Below are 25,922 nucleotides of genomic sequence, written 5' to 3' on the forward strand. Positions count from 1 at the left end.
CCTAAAGCACCGGTATCCGGCCCTTCTGCGGCGGCGGTGGCAAGGAGGACGGGGCCAGGCTTCATCCTCCTCACTGCCACCGCTGTTAAAGAGGCCTCCAGGCTGCACCAGGGTCCTTTGTGGCGGCGGCAGCAGCGAGGAGGATGAGGCCAAGCTTCTTCTCCTTCGCGGTCTCGGCCTCCGCCGCCACAAAATGGCTGGGTGCTGCTCCTGGAGACCAAGAGACCTCCAGGCTGCATCCGGCCCTTGTACAGCGGCGGTGGAAGTGGCGAGGAGGACGAGGTCAACCTTCGTCCTCCTCGCCGCCGCTGCCACCATGAAAAGGCCGGGTGCAGCCTGGAGGTCTCTTGGCCTCCAGGAGGAGCACCCGGATTTTGCCGCTGCCGCGGCAACAACAAGAACGCGGCGGCGGCACAGCAACCCAGGTAAGCAGGGAGGGAGGGTGGAAGGGAAGGTAGGTAGGTAAGTAGGTAGGTAGGTAGCTAGGAGGGTGGGAGGGAGGGAGGGAAGTTAGGAAGGAGGGGGGAAAAGCAGGCGAGGAGGGGGACTTTGTTGCCAATGGCGGCGCGTGCATCTTTGTGTGTGTGTGTGTGTGTGTGTGTGTGTGTGTGTGTGTGTATACACACACATATACACATATACATACATATACATATACATTTCCCACCCACCCCCTGCACAAAAGGTTTCTGCTTTATCTTGTCGGTCAGTGGAAAAATGGCTCCCCAGCCCCGGCGGTTGTCCTGAAAGGGGAAAGGGCCACCAGAAGGAGAAGGGGGAAATTCCAGCGCAGCATCATGGGAGATTTGTAACCGGTGGTCTTCAGGAGAACCAGCGGACTGGATTTTCACACCAGCCAAAGCAGCAGAGGTTTCGCACTGGCCATCAATACGGATCCCGGGAATCCACTAATTTTGCACACTCGCAAAACGGAGGAGCCGACTGCCTTCAGTTTGGAACCCCACCGTGAATACGCATTGGCCAAAGCGTATTCACGTTATATCGCATTGGTCAATATGTATTCTGAGCTCACAGTTGTGGAATACCAATGCGATATAACGCGAATACGCATCGGCCAATGCGAACTGACCCTACTTCCGTGCCCTGTGTGGAAAGGTCCAGAGAGAGCACTCCGACAGCAGAATGGAAGGACCCAGAACATGGGGAGCCTCCTTCCTTGCCGGCTGTCTTTAAACAGAGGCTTTTGCAATGCGTTGATGGAGAGTTCCTGCATGTCAAAATGGGGCTGGACTGGATCAGGGCCCTTTTGGGGTCTCTTCCAACTCTAGGATCCCTATATCTCCACAAATGGGGCCTTTGGAAAAGACCAGTGACCAATGACCAGCTCCTCCGTCTCTGACCCAAGGGCCCTGGCTCACAATCTCCATTCTTCTTTTGGGGCCGTAGAACCTTCTGCACATTCTGTCTTTCAGAGTCGGACCGCAGGATGAAGAACGCTGGCCTGGTGATTGCGGCCACCATCTTCTTCCTCCTCGCCGTCACACTCGGAGTCCTATGTAAGTATCAAGTGGTCCAGACTCCCGTCTTAACATGGCACCCTTGCGCTCCGGTGCGTAGCTTGCACAATGGCATGGTACAGTTTGCCTGCAATGTCTATGTTGCTGCAGTGGCTCTGGGAAAGGACCCTTGTCTCCAGCCATTCGGGGCAAGAGGGAGAAATCTCAGGGGAAGACAACTGCCTTGGAAATTACTCACATATACACTTGTCCCTCCATACTCACTAGGGTTAGGGGCACAAGACCCCCATGAATATGGAAACACCACAAATAACAAAAACACCTGGGGGGACACCTTTCTAGGGATCTCTAGGTCCTCCAGGGCAACTCTGTGGCCAACGTCCGACAGACACTGACCACAGAACTGCACTGGAGGAGCTACAAAGGCCTAGTAGAGTGTCCTCTCTAGGAATCTCTAAGTCCACCAGGGCAACTCTGTGTCCAACGTCCGACAGACACTGACCATACAACTGCCCTGGGGGAGCTACAAAGGCCTAGTAGAGTGTTCTCTCTAGGAATCTCTAGGTCCTCCAGGGCAACTCTGTGTCCAACGTCTGACAGACACTGACCATAGAACTTCACTGGAGGAGCTACAAAGGCCTAGTAGAATGTTCTCTCTAGGAATCTCTAAGTCCTCCAGGGCAACTCTGTGGTCAACGTCCGACAGACACTGACCATAGAACTGTGCTGGAGGAGCTACAAAGGCCTAGTAGAGTGTTCTCTCTAGGAATCTCTAAGTCCACCAGGGCAACTCTGTGTCCAACGTCCGACAGACACTGACCATAGAACTGTCCTGGAGGAGCTACAAAGGCCTAGTAGAGTGTTCTCTCTAGGAATCTCTAGGTCCTCCAGGGCAACTCTGTGTCCAACGTCCGACAGACACTGACCATAGAACTGCCCTGGAGGAGCTACAAAGGCCTAGTAGAGTGTTCTCTCTAGGAATCTCTAGGTCCTCCAGGGCAACTCTGTGGCCAACGTCTGACAGACACTGACCATAGAACTACGCTGGAGGAGCTACAAAGGCCTAGTAGAGTGTTCTCTATAGGAATCTCTAGGTCCTCCAGGGCAACTCTGTGGCCAACGTCCGACAGACACTGACCATAGAACTTCACTGGAGGAGCTACAAAGGCCTAGTAGAATGTTCTCTCTAGGAATCTCTAAGTCCTCCAGGGCAACTCTGTGGTCAACGTCCGACAGACACTGACCATAGAACTGCGCTGGAGGAGCTACAAAGGCCTAGTAGAGTGTCCTCTCTAGGAATCTCTAGGTCCTCCAGGGCAACTCTGTGGCCAACGTCTGACAGACACTGACCATAGAACTACGCTGGAGGAGCTACAAAGGCCTAGTAGAGTGTTCTCTATAGGAATCTCTAGGTCCTCCAGGGCAACTCTGTGGCCAACGTCCGACAGACACTGACCATAGAACTTCACTGGAGGAGCTACAAAGGCCTAGTAGAATGTTCTCTCTAGGAATCTCTAAGTCCTCCAGGGCAACTCTGTGGTCAACGTCCGACAGACACTGACCATAGAACTGCGCTGGAGGAGCTACAAAGGCCTAGTAGAGTGTCCTCTCTAGGAATCTCTAGGTCCTCCAGGGCAACTCTGTGGTCAACGTCCGACAGACACTGACCATAGAATGGCACTGGAGTAGCTACAAAGGCCTAGTAGAGTGTCCTCTCTAGGAATCTCTAGGTCCTCCAGGGCAACTCTGTGGTCAACGTCCGACAGACACTGACCATAGAACTGCGCTGGAGGAGCTACAAAGGCCTAGTAGAGTGTCCTCTCTAGGAATCTCTAGGTCCTCCAAGGCAACTCTGTGGTCAACGTCCGACAGACACTGACCATAGAACTGCGCTGGAGGAGCTACAAAGGCCTAGTAGAGTGTCCTCTCTAGGAATCTCTAGGTCCTCCAGGGCAACTCTGTGGCCAACGTCCGACAGACACTGACCATAGAACTGCGCTGGAGGAGCTACAAAGGCCTAGTAGAGTGTCCTCTCTAGGAATCTCTAGGTCCTCCAGGGCAACTCTGTGGTCAACATCCAACAGACACTGACCATAGAACTGCGCTGGAGGAGCTACAAAGGCCTAGTAGAGTATCCTCTCTAGGAACCTCTAGGTCCTCCAGGGAAACACTGTGTCCAATGTCCAACAGACACTGACCATAGAACTGCGCTGGAGGAGCTACAAAGGCCTAGTAGAGTATCCTCTCTAGGAACCTCTAGGTCCTCCAGGGAAACACTGTGTCCAATGTCCAACAGACACTGACCATAGAACTGCGCTGGAGGAGCTACAAAGGTCTAGTAGAGTGTTCTCTCTAGGAATCTCATGACTCTGGATGGAAAACCCCTTGCTCTTTGTCCCCCTCCAATCCTCCTTCCCTGCAGACGGCCTGGTCTCTGGTCAGCTCCGGTGGTTATCCAAAGACCACGCAGACCACCGCAGTGTCCTGGCACAGAGGGTCAGTGCCCTGAACCAGAGCCTGGCAGAGATGGAGATCCAGCTATGCAAGGCTGAGAAGGACCTTAACGGCACCCGGCTGGCCCTCAAGGAGAGCCAGGCGGCCAGAGAAAGGAACCAGAGGCTTCTGGAGAAAGTGGAAGGCCAGCTGAGGGACGCCAACCGCAATATGGAGGCCGCGAAGCAGGAGAAGGCGCGATCGGCGGCAGCACTGCGCCAGGCTGCCTCTCTCCTGCAGAAGGGTACGTCCATTGCGTTTTCAGGAGCGGTTCTGTTTCTAATTTTGAATTGAAATGTAATGCCACGTTCTTTGTTTTGCTTTGTTTTCTTATTCGCTGCTGACATAAATCCTCATCCCATAGTTTTTGGCTTTTCAAATATGTTATGTCCTTTTTCCTTTATATGTCTTTCCTGCAAACGCATCCCATCGTTTTATAGTGACATTTTTGAGGCGGCAGAAATTCTTTCTTCTGTGAAGCTGAAGGCTTTCATGGCCGGCATCCATGGTTTTTTGTGGGTTTTTCGGGGGGCTCTGTGGCCATGTTCCCGAAAAGTTTCTTCCTGATGTTTCGCCAGCAGCATCTGTGGCTTTGGCATCTTCAGAGAATGCTGGCCTGGAAAAAGTGGGTCTCGGTCTCTCTCTCTCTCTCTCTCTCTCTCTCTCTCTCTCTCTATATATATATATATATATATATATATATATATATATCTCCCCTGTGTGAGCCTGGGAATGCAGAGGGATTTGCCTGTGTCTTCATCTGTGCTGATGGCAGGCCTCAGCCTGGGAGGCTCATGCAAAAGAGGAGGATGAGTGTCTGCTGATCGGTGATCATTATCTGCTGGGAAGCCCCTGACTCCGAATGGTTTCCCATTTGCATTTGCGGAGTCCTTATTTTGCTATTCTTCAGGACTGGTAGGCAAACTTTACTTGAAGGGTTTCTTTTTTCCTGTTGAAGTTGTCCAGGTGTCTGTGGATCTCAGTGGCTTCCCTGTGCATTCTGACCCGATAGCCGTTGGCATGGTCCAGAACTTCAGTGTTTTCTTTCTTTTCTTTTCTTTTCACATAAAATTATTTATGATTATTTATTTACTTTATTCATATGCTACCTTTCTCCCAGGCTGGGACCCAAGGTAACATTAATAACATTTATTTCAATTTGTTTAAATCTTCACTTTTCAGATATGCATTGCATAGACTACTATCCAATAGCACATTAATCAACAAAACAACCAAGGTCAACCAAGCACCCTTTGCAGGAAAGACAAAAAATGAATTAGGTTTCATCCTCCTAAGGATATTTACTAGGCAGTACATCCAATATAACTACTTGGGATTTATTTCTCTGAAAAGATATAAAACCAACAGCAGCAATAAAAACCTCACTAAGAAGATTAAAATAGTTTAAATAAACCTAAACCAATTTAAAATCTAGCAAAGAATGATCTTCTAGCAACACAACATTCATGTACATCCAAATGAGACGAGTGCATCAGTCCCTTATTTCAAAACCCGACTAAAAAAGGAACATTTTTGTCACCTTCCTGAAGGTCGGCAGAAAACAAGCACGATGGACCTCTTTGGAGAAGGAATGCCTTAAGGAGGTTACCACCACCCAAAAAGCCTTGTTTCTTATACAAGGGCCTCAGAACTGGACATTTGTATTTTCTGCACTTTATTTTCTACAGTGACATGAGCATAGAACTTCACTGTTTTCAAACAGCATTTTATGCCCAGGATGGTTTATAATGTGTTCTGCTCCTGCTGATTTTGCTGGCTGACCCAGTCTGCAGTGTCTCTCGTGTTCCTTGATCCTTGTTTGAACACTGCATTTGGGGGTCCCTATGGAGACTTGTCTGCAGCTGCATGGTATGCGCTAAACTCTTCCTGCGTTTGGGGGTCCCTATGGAGACTTGTCCGCAGCTGCATGGCATCCGCTAAACTCTTCCTGCGTTTGGGGGTCCCTATGGAGACTTGTCTGCAGCTGCATGGTATGCGCTAAACTCTTCCTGCGTTTGGGGGTCCCTATGGAGACTTGTCCGCAGCTGCATGGCATCTGCTAAACTCTTCCTGCGTTTGGGGGTCCCTATGGAGACTTGTCCGCAGCTGCATGGTATGCGCTAAACTCTTCCTGCGTTTGGGGGTCCCTATGGAGACTTGTCCGCAGCTGCATGGCATCCGCTAAACTCTTCTTGCGTTTGGGGGTCCCTATGGAGACTTGTCCGCAGCTGCATGGCATGCGCTAAACTCTTCCTGCGTTTGGGGGTCCCTATGGAGACTTGTCCGCAGCTGCATGGCATGCGCTAAACTCTTCCTGCGTTTGGGGGTCCCTATGGAGACTTGTCCGCAGCTGCATGGTATGCGCTAAACTCTTCCTGCGTTTGGGGGTCCCTATGGAGACTTGTCCGCAGCTGCATGGTATGCGCTAAACTCTTCCTGCGTTTGGGGGTCCCTATGGAGACTTGTCCGCAGCTGCATGGTATGCGCTAAACTCTTCCTGCGTTTGGGGGTCCCTATGGAGACTTGTCCGCAGCTGCATGGTATGCGCTAAACTCTTCCTGCGTTTGGGGGTCCCTATGGAGACTTGTCCGCAGCTGCATGGTATGCGCTAAACTCTTCCTGCGTTTGGGGGTCCCTATGGAGACTTGTCCGCAGCTGCATGGTATGCGCTAAACTCTTCCTGCGTTTGGGGGTCGCTATGGAGACTTGTCCGCAGCTGCATGGTATGCGCTAAACTCTTCCTGCGTTTGGGGGTCCCTATGGAGACTTGTCCGCAGCTGCATGGCATCTGCTAAACTCTTCCTGCGTTTGGGGGTCCCTATGGAGACTTGTCCGCAGCTGCATGGTATGCGCTAAACTCTTCCTGCGTTTGGGGGTCCCTATGGAGACTTGTCCGCAGCTGCATGGCATCCGCTAAACTCTTCTTGCGTTTGGGGGTCCCTATGGAGACTTGTCCGCAGCTGCATGGCATGCGCTAAACTCTTCCTGCGTTTGGGGGTCCCTATGGAGACTTGTCCGCAGCTGCATGGCATGCGCTAAACTCTTCCTGCGTTTGGGGGTCCCTATGGAGACTTGTCCGCAGCTGCATGGTATGCGCTAAACTCTTCCTGCGTTTGGGGGTCCCTATGGAGACTTGTCCGCAGCTGCATGGTATGCGCTAAACTCTTCCTGCGTTTGGGGGTCCCTATGGAGACTTGTCCGCAGCTGCATGGTATGCGCTAAACTCTTCCTGCGTTTGGGGGTCCCTATGGAGACTTGTCCGCAGCTGCATGGTATGCGCTAAACTCTTCCTGCGTTTGGGGGTCCCTATGGAGACTTGTCCGCAGCTGCATGGTATGCGCTAAACTCTTCCTGCGTTTGGGGGTCCCTATGGAGACTTGTCCACAGCTGCATGGCATGCGCTAAACTCTTCCTGCGTTTGGGGGTCCCTATGGAGACTTGTCCGCAGCTGCATGGCATGCGCTAAACTCTTCCTGCGTTTGGGGGTCCCTATGGAGACTTGTCCGCAGCTGCATGGTATGCGCTAAACTCTTCCTGCGTTTGGGGGTCCCTATGGAGACTTGTCCGCAGCTGCATGGTATGCGCTAAACTCTTCCTGCGTTTGGGGGTCGCTATGGAGACTTGTCCGCAGCTGCATGGTATGCGCTAAACTCTTCCTGCGTTTGGGGGTCCCTATGGAGACTTGTCTGCAGCTGCATGGTATGCACTAAACTCTTCCTGCGGCTGTGAGAGGGTCTCTCTGGTCCTTGGCTGAGCCAAGCATTGGCTGGATTTTCTTTGTTGGTTTGTAAACCATTTGCAGGTTGTGCTTCCTCGCCACTTTCCCTATTCTGCCTGTGACTCCTTTGATGTATGGTAGAGATACCTTCCCTTTGGGTGGCTGCTTGTCTTCCCTCCTCTGGGTTTTCCTGGGCCTGGCAGCCCTTCTGATGCCTGATCTGGAAGGAAGGAACTCTTCTGGAACGTGGCCACAGAGCCCCCCGAAAAACCCACAAAACATGCATTCTTTCTTCGTTTCTGGATCCGTTCAGACCTTTGACATTCCATGAAAGTGTATTTTCTGTGTATTTAAACATTTTCTTGATCTTGATTGGATTCTTCTTCTCTATTTTCTTCTCCTGATACAATATATATATATATATATATATATATATATATATATATATCCTCTGTTTCTTCTTCTTCTTCTTTCTCTTGTGTTTCTGTATATCACTTTCTTCCTTCCCTTTGTGTCGCTGCTTCTCTATCCTCTTCTTGCTTTGCTCTTATTCTTGGTATTTCGTGGGTTTTCTGTGTCTCTTTTGTAGTTTCTGTTCTCTCCTTTTTTAAAAATAGTTTATATTTATTTTCAAAAACAATTAAAAGCAAAATTCAACATTAATTAGCGACAATATTAATAGAATGACTTTGACTTCCGTTATCTCTGCTAGTCTTCTGTATTTTCTCTGTTTGCATCGTTCGCTGAGCAAAACCTGTTCAGTTGTCTCCATATTTATGTGTAAGTCCTTGGTCCTCCTTATCTTGACAATTACTCTAACAAACCTTATCTAATACTATATAAATATTAGGAAATACATATTTGAATCAATTTTTACATTTACACATCAATTATATCATTTAATCTCTTCTAATCAAATCGAAAGCAACTGTCATAAATTTTACTGCATAAAGTAATGGTTCCCAATCTTTCTTAAATGTTTCTAATGACCATTTTTTCTCTTTATAATACACAATATTTCTCTATATTGGTATACTTTCATAAGCCGTGTTTCTAGATTTGCTGTTTCCTTCCTTGCTTCCACTTGGCTGCTATTATCCTGTGAAATAGCAAATGCTTCCAATCCTTCTTGCCCTCTTCATATCTGATAGGTTCGCTTTTGGATCCGCTCTGCATTGTTTCTCTCCTCTTGATCCAGTCTCTCATCTTCTTTTTCTCTTTCGTATCTTTCATATCTTTATCACGTTGTTCCCAAAATCTTTTTGCTTCTTGATTTCTTTATACCAGAGAAGAATAGTCCCTCCTTATTCTTATTCTTTGCAGAAGAGGAGCAGAGGATGCAAACGGAGAGGATCCTGGTCCAGATGAGGAAGGAGCAAGAGGAGGCCCAGCGGAGGCTGAGCGAATCCAGAGCGGAGCCGGAGCCGGAGCCGGAGCGGAGCCCGTCTTGCCAAGAGAGCGGTACGTGCGACAAATCCTGACCCGGAAACACAGCGATGGCGATCCAAAGGAACTGTCAGAAAGTTCCTCCTCAGGTTTCAGTAGAATCTCTTTTCCTCTCATTTGAATCCATTTCTCCATTATCTCCTGTTTCTCTGGAGCAGCAGGAAACAAGCTTGTTCCCTCCTCAGTGTGACATCCCTTCAACAGGGCTATCATATAGAATTATGGAATCATGGAATCGTAGAAGCACAGAGTTGGAAGAGACCCCAAGATTCTACGATTCTGTAATGCTATATGATAGCCCTGTTTCAGTATTTGAAGGGGAGAATAGGAGACAATGGAGAAATGGATGTTTCAGGAAAAGAGATTCCAGAGGGCTCTTCGACAGTGGAAGATGATGCCTTTGAGCCTCCTTCTTTGGAGGCTGCCTTTAAGCAGAGGCTGGAGGGCCTTCTTTCAATGGGGTGCTTTGATGGAGAAGAAGAAGGGGCTGGGACTGGACCAGGGCCTTCTTGGGGTCTCTGTGATTCTGCCTATAGCCTTGGCCCTTCTGTTGCCCTCCTTCTCTATAGGCTGCTGCCCTCCAAGATGGAGGCTCTTCCGCTGGAAATGCCTCTGGGTTTCAGAAGAGAGGAAGACTTGGGAGGACAGCAAGGACGAATGCAAGAGGAGAGGCTCCCGGCTGATGATCCCAGAGGAGCCTTGGGACGCAGGAGGGCCCTGGCAGGAGGCCCAGGTGGGGCTGCTTTGGGGAAGGGTCTCAATGGCGGTCCCCTTTGCCTTTCCTACCAAGCGCCGTTCCTCCATCTGCTCTCCTCCAGCCTTTTCTTTAGCCTGCGCTGTTTGCCCTGGAGGATCCTGGGAGCTGTAGTCCTAAAAAGTAACTCCCCCCATGCTCTGTGTAGATGCACAAGTAACTAGGGCTGGGAGACTCCGGGAGCTGTATCTCGGAAAAGTAACTTTTTGAGCCATGCTCAGATTAAGGCCATGTTTCAAGCCCTGCGGCTGCCTTGTGTTATATGGAGGAGGGAGCAAGCTTTTTTCCTGCTGTTCCAGAGAACAGGAGACAATAGAGCCATGGAGGCAAGGTACAGGGAAAGGGATTCCGCCTCAGCACCTGGAGAGATGGCTCCGCCCACTTTCTGGAGCTTTCCGTTTCTAGATCTGTCTTTCCTTTGAGTCGCAGACATGTTTGGCCCAGTTCTCCCAGTTCTCCCAGTTAAGCAGAGCTTCCAATGGGGAAACCATGCTCCCACTTGATGTTGCCTCTGATAGGGATCAATGCTCAAAGCAACCCAAACAAATGTGGATTCCATTCAATGCTTTCTCTCTCTTTCTCTCCTCCTCCTTCTTCCCAGACTAGTTCTTTGGAACCGGATCAATTCTGGATTGGGCTTAGCAAGACATGGCTGGCGTCGTGGCGCTGGGTCGACGAGAGGCCTTTCCCCCGGTCAGTCCTTATGGGTTTCACCATGGCATAAAACATTTTAACATACAAACCTTCGCTTGCTGTAACGAAATTCAAAGGACTCAGTCATGCATTACTGGATCTAAAGTAGGAATGTTTCAGCCCTACTTCCTTTGTCTGTCTGTTCCTCTGTCTCTGTCTTTAACCTTTTACTTCCAGCTTCGTTTCTCATCCAATGTCCAACATCCGGCGGGCGTTTTGCGTCTATTGTCCTTTCACCTTCCTGTTACTGAGTTTGGTTTTATGTCAATTTTGGGTGCCAAGCGATCTAAAATCATGACCCCATGGCTAGCCGCCATGACCCTAAAAGCGAGCCGACCCCGCAGCCAGCAGCCTTGGCTGGACTTGGTCATAGAAAGAGGTAGATTTAAACCTCAAGAAACCAGTTCTGGGAGTTGCCCTACAAGCTTTGCAGGCATCCCAAAGAGAAGAGGACAAAGAAGTAGCCTCTCTCCTCATGAGCGAGGGATTGAATTAACAGCTCTGCCATTGAGATGTTTGCCTTCCCCTGAAAGGTGCCAGACCTCTTCTTTGAGTATCCATTGTGTAGGTTTCAGCTTAGACCAAAGATAGCCACCAAGACCTTTGTGCGCCAGGTAGCCATAGCCTGAGGTTATGTTCAGGGCTATCAAAGGACCCCGATTTCTGCCCTCATGGGGCTTGTTGAGCTTTGAGTTCCAAACCTCAAAACCTTGCTTGTAGGGCTGCTGCTCCAGGCTGGAGTTGCCTGAGCCTTGGGCTCTGCTGAAATCCCTTGAGCCTTGAAGCCAAGCTGACTGTCTCTCTCTCTCGGGCCTCTAAGTTAGCTTTGCCCGCTGGAACTCAGCTCCTGGCCACCGCGGCCGTCGCTTGCTTTCCCGGTTCCCGCGGCCGTGTTTCACCATCCTCCATCCCTCACATCCGTCGCTTTGGAGAAGACTCCTAAGGTCGATATCCCAACGGTGCCTCTATCCTTTCTCCTTTACCCCAAACTCTCCCCCTCCCTTGCGTCAGCATTGGATGTGTGTGTGTGTGATCCCTTTTGTCGTGTGGCTTTAATAAATGTCTATATTGGCATTGGAGTCTCTCTTTCTTGGGTTGGTCTAGATGACCTCTGGGATACACACAGGGACACGATCCGCTGCGTGCGTCGTTAGGACATGCCTCTCGTAAATTCCTCTAATTCGATCCTTCCTAACATTCCGTAAGTTATTTTTATCCTTAGTTTCAGTTTCAACCAAGAAATCTTGGGATGTGATTTCCTTCAGTCTCCTTCCTGTCTCTCAGAAGAAAAGAAGAAGGACAAAACATGGGGCTTGTGCAAACCATCAGCGAAAAGGTGCTTGAAATGCAAAGCAGGGCTGAGGAAGTGGGCTTAGCAGCTCTGTGGAGCCCTGGCTGCCAAGGCCCCAAAGGCCCTCAAAGAGCGCTTTGCGTTGCTTCAGGTTCAGGGCAATTTGAAACCACAACTATATTTCATGAAGAAGCAGGGAGACCTGGATTTTCCGAGACGGGAAAGGAAAGGCGTTTGTTTCCTGCTGCAGCGTTGTTCCCAAGAGGAAAGTGTCCGTCCAGATTCACTGGAAACCCCCATCCTAAGAAAACCAAGTCCCCTGTAATGAAAGAAAGATTCAGTTCACATTTTTGTCGGTTACATTTGAACGAAACGCACATTCGTTGGATGTCCCTCCGAGGGCAAAACCCTCGTCTGTACATTCTCCTTTCACTGTCTCCAACTGTCCTCTATTTATTCCCTTTCTCTTTTCGGTAATAGCTTAAATCCGGTGTCATTATTCCAGAATGGTTTAGATTCCAGAAGAGAGGAGATTATTTCTTGTCTATGACGTTCTGTACATTGCTTCCGAGGATCGTCTTTCTCATTCTCAGTCTGCCTTCCTTTCTCTTTTCACCTCCGACTCTTTGGCTTCCAGCTTCTTATATTTTAACATTGATCTTTTTCAGTTTCTGTCTTTGTCCATTTTCTCCATTTCTTTCCTAGATCCCTGTTTCCCATTAAATATCTTACTTTTATTTTCTGACTTTCTTAACGTTTTCTATCCCTTTTCTCTAGCTTTATCCGATGACCATTATCTCTACGAAGCCTTTCGGGTTCATTTTCCCCTTCTTCGTCTCTTGTTTCCGACATCGTTGGCCCTGTTTTCCCCCTTTAAAGCAGCGGTTTTTCCTTCCCTTTCCTTGAACTCATCATCTTCCTCTATTTCTTCCCTTAATTTCCTAGAAAGTGGGTCTAATTCCAGCTTATCATAGAGTTTTATTATCCTTCCGTCTATCTCTGCTTCCTGATCCGATTTCCAATGAATAATCTGCCTGCTGTAAAACGTGTTTTCCCCGTATTTCCCCCATATCTTTGTCCAAAATGCTTAGAACAGAGGATTTGGCCTTTTCTCTCAATGCATTTCAGCTTCTTCTGAAGGTGGCAATATCCTCACTTTTGTTTGTTTTTAAATTTTATTAATTGATACAAAAACAATACAAAACTGACAAAGAAAAACATACAAAAATGTCTGTATATACATCTGTCTATATTAACGATCATCAATATATCTCCAACACAAACATCTTACCCATATCTAACCATAAAATGCCTCTCGTCGGTTGCTCTCCTCTTTTAACTTCCTAATACGCTCATCCTCTCAGTTCTTTATCATCTCTTCTTTGCTGCACTCTTACAAATATCTAGATTTCGTTGCCATTCACCTTATTTATCTTCCTTACTTTCTCGTCATTTTATAGCTTCTTAGAAACCTACAAATCTTAACTCTCTCAACTAAATTTCTGATAATCATATCTTTATTTTATCTGTCTACTCATCAACTAAATAATAATGTCCTTAACTGTCATTCTAAATGCATACATACACTGAGCACTTTACTTCTCTCAAGCCAAGTATATCTGCTCTGTGTTACCCTTTTGCATATAATCCCAATTTCTATACAGTTCTCTAAAGGTTTATTCTTGACCAAATACGTTAATTTATCCATCTCATACAGATCTATCATTTTCCGTTTCCGTTCTTCTATCGTGGGGCATTCCTTTCTCCTCCAGTATTTAGCATAGCTCATTCCAGCTGCTATGATTGCATGTTGTAATCTATGTTGGTCTTTTCTTTCTATCAATGCCTTTCCTGTCATCTTGCTCTTCATGTCTTCTTTAATTCCTAATATTTTCTTTATTTCTGAATGAATACTATTCCAAAGCATTTTTGCTTTTTCACATTTCCACCACATCTGCATATAACTGACCGCTTCCTTTTCACATTTCCAACGTAAGTTTTGGTTCTGTTTAAACATTTTCGCTAATTTGTTCGGGGCAAGGTCCCATCTGTCCATGGATTTATAAATCCTTCGTTTCTACATTTAGCACTTGTTTAATTTTGGTCTTCCAGAGTCTCTCCCATTCTTCTAACTGAATTATTTCCTTCAGATCATTAGCTCATTTTACCATAAATTCTTTGATTGTCTCATCTTCCAATTCAAAATTACGTATTAATTGATATAATTTGGAGATTTGTTTTCCCGGTTGTTTTATTATTTTTTCCACTTCCACAATTCCTTCACCAATTCCATTTTCTTTCCTGTCAACCAAAAACCTGTCTCTAATTTGTCTACATGCAAACCAATTTATCGAAAGCCCCTCCTCTGCTAGTTCCTCCTGCGATTTTATTATCCTTTCTCCCCTTTCCATTTTGGGAATATCCCTATAAGTCGCCCATGTTTCTTTCTTAAGTTCTTCTCTTCTAAAAAAGGCTTCATTTGATGAAGCCCAGAATGGAATTTTCTGAAACCATAACCTTTTATATTTGGACCAAATTTTTAACATTATTTTTCTCGTCCAATGATTATTAAAATTGCTGTCTTGTTTAATTTTTTCATACCATAAATATCCATGTAATCCGAATTTCAAATCTACCTTTTCCAAATTGACATTTCTTTTGTTATCAAATTTAATCCAATCAAATATCCAGTTGCGCACACATGCATAATAACACCACTTCAAAGTTGGCAAAGCAAGACCTCCTTTATCTATCGAATCATATAATATTTTCATTTTAACCCTAGGTTTTTGGTTGTTCCAAATAAATTTTGATAGTTCCCTATCCCAACTTTTAAAGGGTGAATCATTAATTATAATTGGTAGACTCTGAAAGAGAAAAATTAACTTTGGTAACACTGACATTTGCAAAAAAGCCACTTTACCCAGCCAAGATATATTAAGAGAAGTAATAGTGCCACTGTATTCTGCTCTGGTCAGGCCCCACCTGGAATAATCCTGTGTCCAGTTCTGGGCGCCAGAATTCAAAAAAGACATTGAGAAACTGGAGCCATGTGTCCAAAGGAGGGCAACTAAAATGGTGAAGGGTCTGGAAACCATGAAGCCCTATGAGGAGAGACTTAGGGAGCTAGGGATGTTTAGCCTGGAGAAAAGAAGGTTAAGAGGTGATATGGATAGCCCTGTTTAAATATTTGAAGGGATGTCATATGAACAAGCTTGTTTTCTGCTGCTCCAGAGACTAGGACCCAATGGAGCAATGGATTAAAGCTCCAGGAAAAGAGATTCCACCTCAACATTAGGAGGAACTTCCTAAGAGTAAGGGCTGTTCGACAGTGGAAAAAACTCCTTCCTCGGAGTGTAGTGGAGTCTCCTTCCTTGGAGGTCTTCAAACGGAGGCTGGATGGCCATCAGTTGGGGATGCTTTGATTTGGATTTCCTGCATGGCAGAAGAAGGGGGTTGGACTGGATCAGGGCCCTTGCGGTCTCTTCCAACTCTATGATTCTATGATTCTAAGTTTTTGCCATCTTTTAAGATCCTCTTTAACATCCTTCCAAATTTTCTCATAATTATTTCCAAAAAGGTCCAAATTTTTCGTTGTAATATTTATACCAAGATATTTAACCATTTTTTAATTTGAAATCCTGTTCTCTTTTTCAAGTCAGTTTTCTCTTCATTAGTCATGTCCATCGTTAATGCTGCTGTTTTTTCTTTATTAATTTTATAGCCGGCTACTTTGCCAAATGTTTCTAATATATTGATCACATTTTCTATACATTCCAGTGGGTCAGCTACCGTCAAGACTAAGTCGTCCGCATACGCTCTCAACTTACATTCTTCTCCATTTAATTTATAACCTTTTATATCTCAATTTTCTCTAATATTGTTTAATACAATTCCTATGATCAGTATAAATAAGAGCGGCGATAGCGGACAACCCTGCCTTACCCTCCTATGCATTGTACACGATTCTGTTCTTTCTCCATTAATCCAAATTCTAGTTTCTGGTTTGTTATATATCACCTCTATCCAATCTTGAAATTTATTGCCAAATTCTAATTTTTTCATTAATTCAAACATAAATTGCCAATGAACGTTTTCGAATGCTTTTTCTGCATCGATAAAGATCATTGCAAGTTTTTTAATCAATTTTTTTTCATGGATTTCAATTCAACTTATTACATTTCTTATATTATCTTTAATTTTTCTATTTGGCAAAAAGCTGGCCTGATCCCCATTGATCCAATTAGATAGCACTTTTTAAAGTCTTTCAGCCAATATTGATACGAATAGTTTATAATCAGTATTCAACAACGCAATTGGTCTATAAAGCTTTGGTAAAGTCGGATCTTTCCCTTCTTTTGGTATCAATGTAATATCGGATTGTATCCAAGTCTGCGGGATATTTCCTATTTGTATTTCATTCATTATTCGTAACAGCGGATCTCTTATATGATTTTGACATGTTTCGTAATATTCATTCAGAAAACCGTCCGGTCCAGGAATTTTTCCCGATTTGCTTCTGTTTATTGCTTCACTTAATTCTGTCATTACTATTGCTTGATTCAATATTTGCCTTTGTTCTTCTGTTAATATTTTTAACTTTTGGGATTCTAAATATGATATGATTTTGTTATTATTCATTTTAGGTTCTTTAAACAAATATTTGAAATATTGTGCAAATATTTGCTTAATACTATTTTGATTTGTATGTATTTTTCCTCCTTCTCTTATTGCCGCAATATGTCTTTTGACTTTTTCTTTTCTAATCTGATATGCCAATAACTTACCCATTTTATTGGCCGATTCGAAATATCTTTATTTTAGAAATTTCAACTTTTTTTCCATCTCCTCAATTAATAATATTGATATTTGTTTTTGTAAATGCTTAATCTCTAAAGATACTTTCTTATTCGTTGGTTGTTTTTTTAAGATATCTTCCTTTTTCTTCAATTCTCCGTTCCATTTATGCAATTTTTCTTCCTTCTTTTTCTTAATCTCGGCTGTTTTTTTAGTCATCCATCCTCTAATGACCGCCTTATGGGCATCCCATACAATCTGTATCGGAGTACCTTTATCTAAATTTTCCTCAAAATAATTATCTATTACTGTATTTAGTTCCTTAATCAATTCCTCATTCAACAATAAATTTGAATTTAGTCTCCAATTATATTCAGTTTTGGTGCCGAAATTTAATTTTAATTGTACCGGACTATGATCTGACAAAAATCTGGGTAAAATTTTGACTTCTTGAATTTTGGAGTTAATGAGTTGACATCAAAATCATATCAATCCTAGACCAAGTTTTGTGTGGGTTGGAAAAAAAAGTATAATCCCTACTATTCCCATACTTTGTTCGCCATACATCTTCTACTAATAATAATTCTTTTAGTTCAAAAAATTCTTTAGGTAATTTTCCCTGCAATTTTCTATTCTTTTTTTCTGAAAATCTGTCTAAACTTGGGTCAAATACGCCATTCCAGTCTCCCATTAAAATTATCGAATCACATTCTTGTTGCAAGAGTTTAGATTTTAACTCTTTATAAAATTTATTTTTGTTTTCCAACGGTCCATATATTCCAACAATTAGTGTTTTATGTCCATTACTTGCCATTTCAATTATTTCGAAATTTCCTTCATTATCTTTATAAATGTCTTTTGCCTCATGTTTCGTATTTATATAAATTGCAACTCCTTTCTTTTTATATTTGGAATTTGCTGAAAACAATTGATCTAATTTTACACATCTTAAATGTTTTTTATCCTTTTCCTTTATTCTCGTTCCTTGTAAGCAAATTATGTCCAGTTTTAATTTTTGAAGGTAATGAAATATTTTTTCCTTTTTTGGGGGGTGTTTGACATTCCATGTCAAAAATTTTAGATGTTGTGCCATGTCCAAAATGTATCTCCTGAATTAAACTTCAACCAAATATTTCCAAAAACTTTTTTATTTTTAGTTTATTTCTAACAGAAATGTATTAAAATGAGAAAATTATATAGACATGGATATGCAATTAATCTCAAATCAACAAGCAAAAATTCTACTTTTAACCCCTAGAGTAAAATAATTTGTCAAATCTCCCTTCTCTTCTAACTCTTCCTTTCTCAGTCTCAATTCCTCTTGTATAAGCTCTTGATCATCGTATTCCAGTTCTAAATCCAGCAGTTCCTGCACATCACCCACTTGGTCCTTTCTGTTATTCAGTGCCGTGCTGGGGTTTCCGGTACCTGCTTCACCGCTCTCTTCCTCACCTTCCGTTCTTCCTTCCTTCTTCCTCCTTTTATTTGTCTCAGAAAGGCTTTGGCTTGTTCTACTGTAAAAATCCTGATCCTTTTCTTCTGCCACCAAAAAGTGAGACCTTCGGGAATTTCCCACTTGTAGGGAACCTTTTCTGCTCTTAAGACCGCTGTTAATCCATTATAATCTTTTCTTTTCTGCAACAGTCTACCTGGTATGTCCTTTAAAACCTTCAATTCCACTCCTTCATAATGAAACGGGTTTTCATTACGTCTGTTCAAAAATTTGTCTCTCATTGTTTTCCTAACAAAAGACACAGCGACATCTCGAGGGAGACCTTTTTGTCTCGCAGCAGAAGAGTCACTCTGTATAATTTATCTATTTCGTTCTCAAAGGTCTCAGAGTCTCTATCCAAAAAGGTAGCTATTGCTTCAATCAGTTTTTCATACAAATTTTCATCCTTTTGTTCTGGGATTCCTCTAACTTTCACCGATCTTTCTTTAAGTCTCAAATCTATGATTGCCTTTTCATCCAGCTCAATCTCCTCTTTATTCTTTATTTTTGTCACTTCATTCTCCAACTTTTCATTTTGAAATTCTAAAATGTCAACCCTTTGCTTTGTCTTTTGTGTATCAGTAAGTAATTTGTCCACAGTCTGATTTATTTCTCTCAAATCTTCTCTAATCTCATGTTTAATTTCTTTCTTAAAATTTGAAAGTAAGTTCCTTTGGCAAATTGTTCATATTAAGATTTAATTTCTCTATTTTTTCTAGACTTAACTCATTCATATCTAAAACTTTATCTTTATCCAGTGACAGTCTTCTTTGATTTATATTCTGAGGATTTCCTTTCTGTGCTTGTTTCCTTGTGTTCATTATCAATTTAGGCCCCAATCTATTTTCCTACTCAGATTGGATCCCATAGGCTAACTCAATGCCATTCAATATCTACACTTCTTAAAATATCGCGTTTCAGAATTTAAGTCAATATAAAGAAGAGAGAAGAGAAAAACAATTCAACCTAAATTATTTCAAAGTGGGTTAGTCTTACCTTCTATATATTGTATTTTCAAACCAATAACCACCCGTCCTCCCGTCCGTTACAGTTTACAATTTGTGTTTACAGCTTATGTTCTAAGTATCTATAAGTCATTAAGTCGTCACCCTCTTTCTTCCAGGTTCCGTTCCGCCACAGCAGTTCCTTTCCGTTGCCTCTCTATATTAGTCTTTATCTGCTCCCGGTCCGACAAGCCTTCTTCTTTCCTCACGCCCCTTCACTTCCACTCGCGTCGCGTTGACTCTCTGTATTAATCGTTGTCTGCTCCCAGTCCTCCAAACCTTCTTCCTTCTTCCTTCCGCAAACCCGTCACTTCCACTCACGTTGCGTTGACTCTCTATATTGGTCGTTGTCTGCTCCCAGTCCTCCAAATCTTCTTCCATCCTCCTTCCCCAAACTCCGTCACTTCCGCTCATGTCACGAACCTCTCCTGGGTATCTTCTTCAATCCACCTCGTCTATCTGCCTCTCAGTCCCCCATGATTGTTTATCTTCTATTCTCTCCTCCTCCACATCCGCGCTCACACTTCCTCGACACAGGTGAGTTTTCAAGGGCAATCCAATTAATCCAATTTATCCAAGGACAATCCACTTTATCAAACTCATTAGACCTTCGGGGCTATGCAATCACAAATTCCAAGCAATTTAAAATGTAAAAGCAGAAAATGTTAAGTGCAGGAAACGTGCTGAATCCTCCTCAATAAAGCTCTTTGGGTTGATTTATCCGATGTTATTTGTCCACTATTAGATTCAGCAAAACAACATCATCTAATTAATTGTTACAGTTCCAATCTATTTCCACCAAGTCTTCGGAGAATCAAAATTCCCAATTATTTATAAAGAGTCTCACTGTCCAAAGAACAACTAGAAGTAAAAGCTCAGTCACTAATATATTTCAGCCCTGTATTTCCATAACTCCTTTTTACATTCGGTTTAGTCCAATCGTCCAACCAGTCTCCGTTAAATCCCAAATATTCACCCAAAAGTTTCTATCAATCAATAACAAATATATATATATATATATATATATATATATATATTATTTTTTGAGAAGAAAGAGTCCCCTTTAACTCACAGGTAGATGCTTATTTTGTAGCAGTTACTTTCCGGACAAAGGCTAAATCAGCGAAGATTTGATTCTTCTTCAATTTCAGTAAAGTAAATTTAGAAAGCTGGTTGGCGTCTCTGGGAGCCTAAGGCTTCCCATTAAGGTTTGTACCGCGGGCGTGGATTGCTCTTCAGGCTCCGTTCCCCTGCTTTCTCCCCGCGTTCTTCCGACGCGGGTCTACTTCTGTTTCCAGTGCTGGAGTATCCGAATGAGCCCTCCGTCGAGCCCCCTCTGATTCCCCCCTTCTCTGGAGGGAAATTCAGAGACTCCAAAATTATTTTTGAAGCCTCAATCCCGCGGTCAAACAGAACGTCCCCAGAGCTACCTGGAGTCCGTTCAACGAGGCGCCATATCCCAACCGGAAGTGCAGTATCCTCACTTTTGACCAACCTGCTTCAAGGCATGGATTTTGCAGACTAAGGAGCAAACGAACGGCTCTGGATTTGAACTCACTGCCTGATCCGGCTGCGATTGTGCCTGAAGAGCCTCCTGTGAAGCTCCTGCTCAGAGCACTCAGCCGGACCCCATTTCTCAAAGTCCAAAGCATTCCAACAACAACAACAACAACAACAACAAATTTATGTATATACCTCCTTTCCAAAAAGACAAAATTACATAAAAACACATAAAATACACAAGTGATTTACATAAGCAACTAAATAAAACACCTAAGCAGTCTAAATCGTGTACAAACTGAAATCCCATCCCGCATCCCTTAATAAAACACAATCGTCATCATTAAACATTAAACACTGAGAACAAAAATTTAGGGAAAGTCTCCAATTCCTATAGAATCATAGAATCATAGAATCATAGAGTTGGAAGAGACCGCAAGGGCCCTGATCCAGTCCATCCCCCTTCTTCTGCCATGCAGGAAATCCAAATCAAAGCATCCCCAAGAGATGGCCATCCAGCCTCTGTTTGAAGACCTCCAAGGAAGGAGACTCCACTACACTCCAAGGAAGGAGTTTGTTCCACTGTTGGACAGCCCTTACTCTCAGGAAGTTCCTCCGAATGTTGAGCTGCAATCTCTTTTCCTGCAGTTTACATCCTTTGCTCCATTGGGTCCTAGTCTCTGGAGCAGCAGAAAACAAGCTTGCTCCCTCTTCAATATGTCATCGCTTCAAGTATTTAAACAGGGCTATCATCATATCCCTTCTTAACCTTCTCTTCTCCATGCTAAACATCCCCAGCTCCCTAAGTCGTTCCTCATAGGGCTTCATGGTTTCCAGACCCTTCACCATTTTTGTCGCCCTCCTTTGGACACGCTCCAGTTCCTCAATGTCCTTTTTAAATTGTTTTGCCCAGAACTGGACACAATATTATTCCAGGTGGGGCCTGGCCAGAGCAGAATACAGTGGCACTATGACTTCTCTTGATCTAGACACTATACTTCTATTGATGCAGCCTAGAATCGCATTGGCCTTTTTAGCTGCCGCATCACACTGTTGACTCATGTTCAACTTGTGGTCTACTTGGACTCCTAGATCGCTTTCACACGTAGTTTCATTCAGCCATGTGTCCCCCATAATCCTATATCTGTGCATTTTATTTTTCCGCCCTAAGTGCAATACCTTACATTTCTCTGTGTTGAATTTCATTTTGTTAGCTTTGGCCCAGCTTTCTAGTCTATTCAGGTCATTTTGAATCTTGATCCTGTCCTCTGGGGTATTAGCTATTCCCCCTAATTTGGTGTCATCTGCAAATTTGATAAGTGTGCCCCCAATTCTGTCATCATTGATAAAGATGTTGAATAGCCCTGGGCCCAGGACAGAGCCCTGTGGGACCCCACTGGTCACTTCTCTCCAGGATGAAAAGGAGCCATGGCTGACCATCCTTTGGGTTCGGCCGGTCAACCAATTACAGATCCATTTAACAGTTCCTTTGTCTAGCCTACATTTTACAAGTTTGTTTGCAAGAATGTCATGGGAAACCTTGTCAAAGGCCTTCCTGAAATCAAGATATACTATATCCACAGCATTCCCTTCATCTACCAAGATGGTCATTTTATCAAAGGAAGAGATAAGGTTTGTCTGGCATGACTTCTTTCTCTGAAACCCATGTTGACTTTTTGTGATTATGGCATTGCCTTCTAGATGTTCACAGACTCTCTGTTTAATGATCTGCTCCAGAATCTTTCCTGGGATTGATGTCAGACTAACTGGAGGATCATTGTTGGGATCCTCTTTCTTCCCCTTTTTGAAGATGGGGACAACGTTTGCCCTCCTCCAGTCTGCTGGGATCTCTCCTGTTCTCCAGGAGTCCTCAAAGACTATTATTGCCAATGGCTCTGATATTACTTTTGCCAGGTCTTTTAATACCCTTGGATGGAGTTCATCTGGTCCCGGAGACTTAAATTCATTTAGATTAACAAGGTGTTCCTCTACTATCTCTTTACTTATTCTGTGCTGAAATTCCCCTATTCTGTCCTCTGCTCCATTATCCTCAGGTTGAGCCCCTTTTCCTTTTCTGCGAAGACTGAGGCAAAGAAGGTGTTGAGTAATTCTGCCTTTTCTCTCTCTTCTGTTAGCATTTTGCCATCTTCTCCATTCAGTGGCCCTACTTTTCCTTCTTCTTCCTTTTGCTGCGGACATATCCAAAAAAAGCCCTTTTTGTTGTTCTTAACCTCTCTAGCAAGTCTTTTCCTGTTGGAAAAGCCGCAGTACCTGCCACTTAAACAGGGTTAGGGTTTCAGGTTAGGGTTTAGGGTTTCGGGTTTCGGTGTTAGGTAAGGGTTAGGGCAGAGGTCCTCAGCCTTCCTGATGCCTCGACCCTTTAATAGTTCCTCATGTTGCGGTGACCCCAACCATAAAATTAGTGGTGCCTCAGTTCCTAAGACCATCAGAAATGTGTGCTTTGTGAGGGTCTTAGGCAACCTCAAAGGGGTTGCAACCTACAGGGAGGGAAGCACCGCGTTAGGGTTAACAACAAGGGCTGCCTCCCTGGTCTTCTTGGGGAAAGGGGAGTCTAGAGAGGAGGGCTGGCCAGGGGTCTCCTGCGCCTCTCCCCTCCATAAGAGGTTATTTAATAATAATAATAATAATAATAACAACAACAACAACTAAATCAAGGGAGGGCTCCTGGTTGACACTCCAGTGTCCAGCACTCTCCCTTCCACTGAAAATGTTCCCCAAGTACTTTCGCAGCTCAAGCCCAGAGGCTGCCCCACCGTGAAGGATCTCCTCCAGGGTTGATGTCCCCGGCTGAGTCAGGATTCGAATCCTGGTCTCCAGAGTTGTAGTCCAACACTCAAAACTACTATTGCCATGCTGGCTCTCACAATACTCTCCTTCTTTTGAGGTCTTTAAACAGGGACTGGATAGCCCTCTGTCAAAATGGGGGTGCTTTGACGGAGAGTTCCTGCATGGCAGAAAAAGGGGTTGGACTGGATCGGGGCCCTTTTGGGGTCTCTTCCAACTCTATGATTCTATGTGAGAGCCCTGTTTAAGTATTTGAGGAGGGAGCAAGCTTGTTTTCTGCTGCTGCAGAGAATGGAACACAAGGGAGCAATGGAGGCAATGCAAGCAATCAAAAATCGAGGCTTATTATTATTATTATTATTATTAACCTTTATTTATGAAGCGCTTTAAATTTACACAGCGCTGTACATACAATCTTTTTAATTGGACAGTTCCCTGCCCTCAGCTTACAATCTAAAAAGACACGACACAAAAGGAGAAGGGAAAGGTGGAGGGGAAGGGGCCTCTCTAGTAGGATAATGCATATAAAGTACATAGTGATATAGGAAATGATTCAATAAAACAGGCAACAAAAGAACAACTTGGGTGAGGCTTGTGGTGACCTCCCGGGGGGCTTTTTCTGCCGTCGCCCCCAGGCTCTGGAACGACCTGCTGGATGAGATCCGTCAATTAACATCTTTGGACAGCTTCAAAAAGGCTGTCAAGACGGATCTCTTCAGGCAGGCCTTCCCAGACTGAAATATCCCAGCCTCAGGACCTCAGGATCTCCCCCCTCCTCAGTAATGTCTCCAAAGCCCCCTTTTCTTTTCTTTAGAACTGAAGTTGCAGTGGTTTGTTGGTTGGCATTATTCTGTTTAATTTATTGTTGTTTTAACTAGTTATTGTGGTTTTAAATTAGATATGCAGTTTAATAACTTTTTAAGGGGGGGAGCGAAATATATTGTTTTTATGCTGTATGTTATTTTAATGTTGTAAACCACCCAGATTGGTTCGCCACAAGGCGGTATATAAATAAATAAAAAATTATTATTATTATTATTATTATTATTATTATTATGGATTCAAATGAGAGGAAAAGAGATTCCACCAAAACGGTGAAAGGTCTGGAAACCATGAAGCCCTATGAGGAAAGACTTGGGGATCTGGGGATGTTTAGCCTGGAGAAAAGAAGTTTAAGAGGTGATATGATATGAGCCCTGTTTAAATATTTGAAGGGGTGCCATATTGAGGAGGAGGGAACAAGCTTGTTTTCTGTTGCTCCAGAGAACAGGAGACAATGGAGGAATGGGTGCAAGCTCCAGGAAAGGAGATTCCAGCTAAACATTAGGAGGAACTTTGTGAGAGTCAGAGATCTATCTATCTCCAGCTATTTTCACACGATGTAGACTGACACGTTTAATCACATAGATTTGTCTTTCTTTCCTTCTTTCTCCATCTTGTCTTTCCAGACCTGAGAGCCTCAGTGAATGTGGACGCAAAGGCAACTGTGGGCAGCTGCGCCGGAGATCCCTGCGTCAGTGTCACTGCGGCACATTGTCCAGATACATCTGTGAGATTGCGGCCAGCCCTGTCCGGCCAGCCGGGCGCCCTGGACGCTAGCCTTCTGGGCGGTCAGCCGATGAGGACGGAGCTTGAGCCGCTTTCTGCCCAGCTTGTCCTGCCCCCATTTCGGTAGTAAAAAAAGAGCCCAAAGACCAGGTTCTGCCGCTTGTGAGTCTTGTGTCCGGGAAGAAGATGGCTCCGTCTCAGTCTGGATTTACCTTTCTAATCATCTCATCTCTTTTTAAAAAGATTTGTGCATTCTTTTGTAAACGATGTATTTGTCGTCTGCCGGCCTGAGTCTCGGAATAGGAATTAAGGCGGGGAATAATGATAATGATAATAATAATAATAATAACTGAAGCAAGTACTCATTTTGCTTCCTTCTTACTTATGGGTCACTTGTAACTTTCGCTTGATGTAGTTCTATACACACACACACACACACACACACACACCGACGTATAGAAATTCTTTAGTCAAAACCTTAACCCCCAAAAGCCCAAAGTGGTTCAATGTAGGCTCCGTCCTTTAACTCTCGGTTTTTAAGAAGGCGAAAGAAAAGAGCGTGGTTTTGTCTTCTCTGTTCTCTCATCCATCCAGCCTTTAATAATGTTATTTGCATATGTTTAATAATAAAAAGATTAAAGAGCAACGCTGCTCCCATGGCCATCTTACGTCTCAGGCCACGTTTCCAAAACCTCCGTTGTCCCTTTCACAACAAACGGCTTCATATTTAGCAGCGCCATCCTTTGTCTTTCCGTTCTTCTTCCGGATGATCGCTCCCATTCAAAACAAATAGGTAGCTAATCCTACCTAATATTATCATTTGCACATTAGCGCCTGTTCCATATTGCCTCCCTGCAGTTCTCCCCGCTGCTCCATTGCCAAATGTCATTGCAGTCGTCCCTT

General features: G+C 44.1%; 1 protein-coding gene across 1 annotated transcript; it reads left to right on the forward strand.

Annotated features, from left to right (window-relative positions):
- Positions 1-1,551: 1,551 nt before the first annotated feature.
- Positions 1,552-25,676, forward strand: LOC149324317 (uncharacterized). The gene is made up of 6 exons (XM_089488699.1): positions 1,552-1,570; positions 3,901-4,215; positions 9,013-9,150; positions 9,705-9,868; positions 10,491-10,582; positions 24,920-25,676. The coding sequence occupies exons 1-6, from the start codon at positions 1,552-1,554 to the stop codon at positions 25,068-25,070; spliced, it is 879 nt and encodes a 292-aa protein (XP_089344825.1). The 3' UTR covers positions 25,071-25,676.
- Positions 25,677-25,922: the final 246 nt, after the last annotated feature.

The sequence above is a fragment of the Sceloporus occidentalis genome, unplaced genomic scaffold (genome assembly GCF_023333645.1).
Source record: "Sceloporus occidentalis isolate IW3139 unplaced genomic scaffold, rSceOcc1.0.p SCAF_1, whole genome shotgun sequence".
Lineage (NCBI taxonomy): Eukaryota > Metazoa > Chordata > Lepidosauria > Squamata > Phrynosomatidae > Sceloporus > Sceloporus occidentalis.

Bases quoted from the DNA above. Each gene is read 5' to 3' on its own strand.
- LOC149324317 (XM_089488699.1), top strand. The intron at 4,216-9,012 runs GTACGTCCATTG...TATTCTTTGCAG, and splicing joins TGCCTCTCTCCTGCAGAAGG to AAGAGGAGCAGAGGATGCAA. The intron at 9,869-10,490 runs GTGGGGCTGCTT...CCTTCTTCCCAG, and splicing joins GGCCCTGGCAGGAGGCCCAG to ACTAGTTCTTTGGAACCGGA.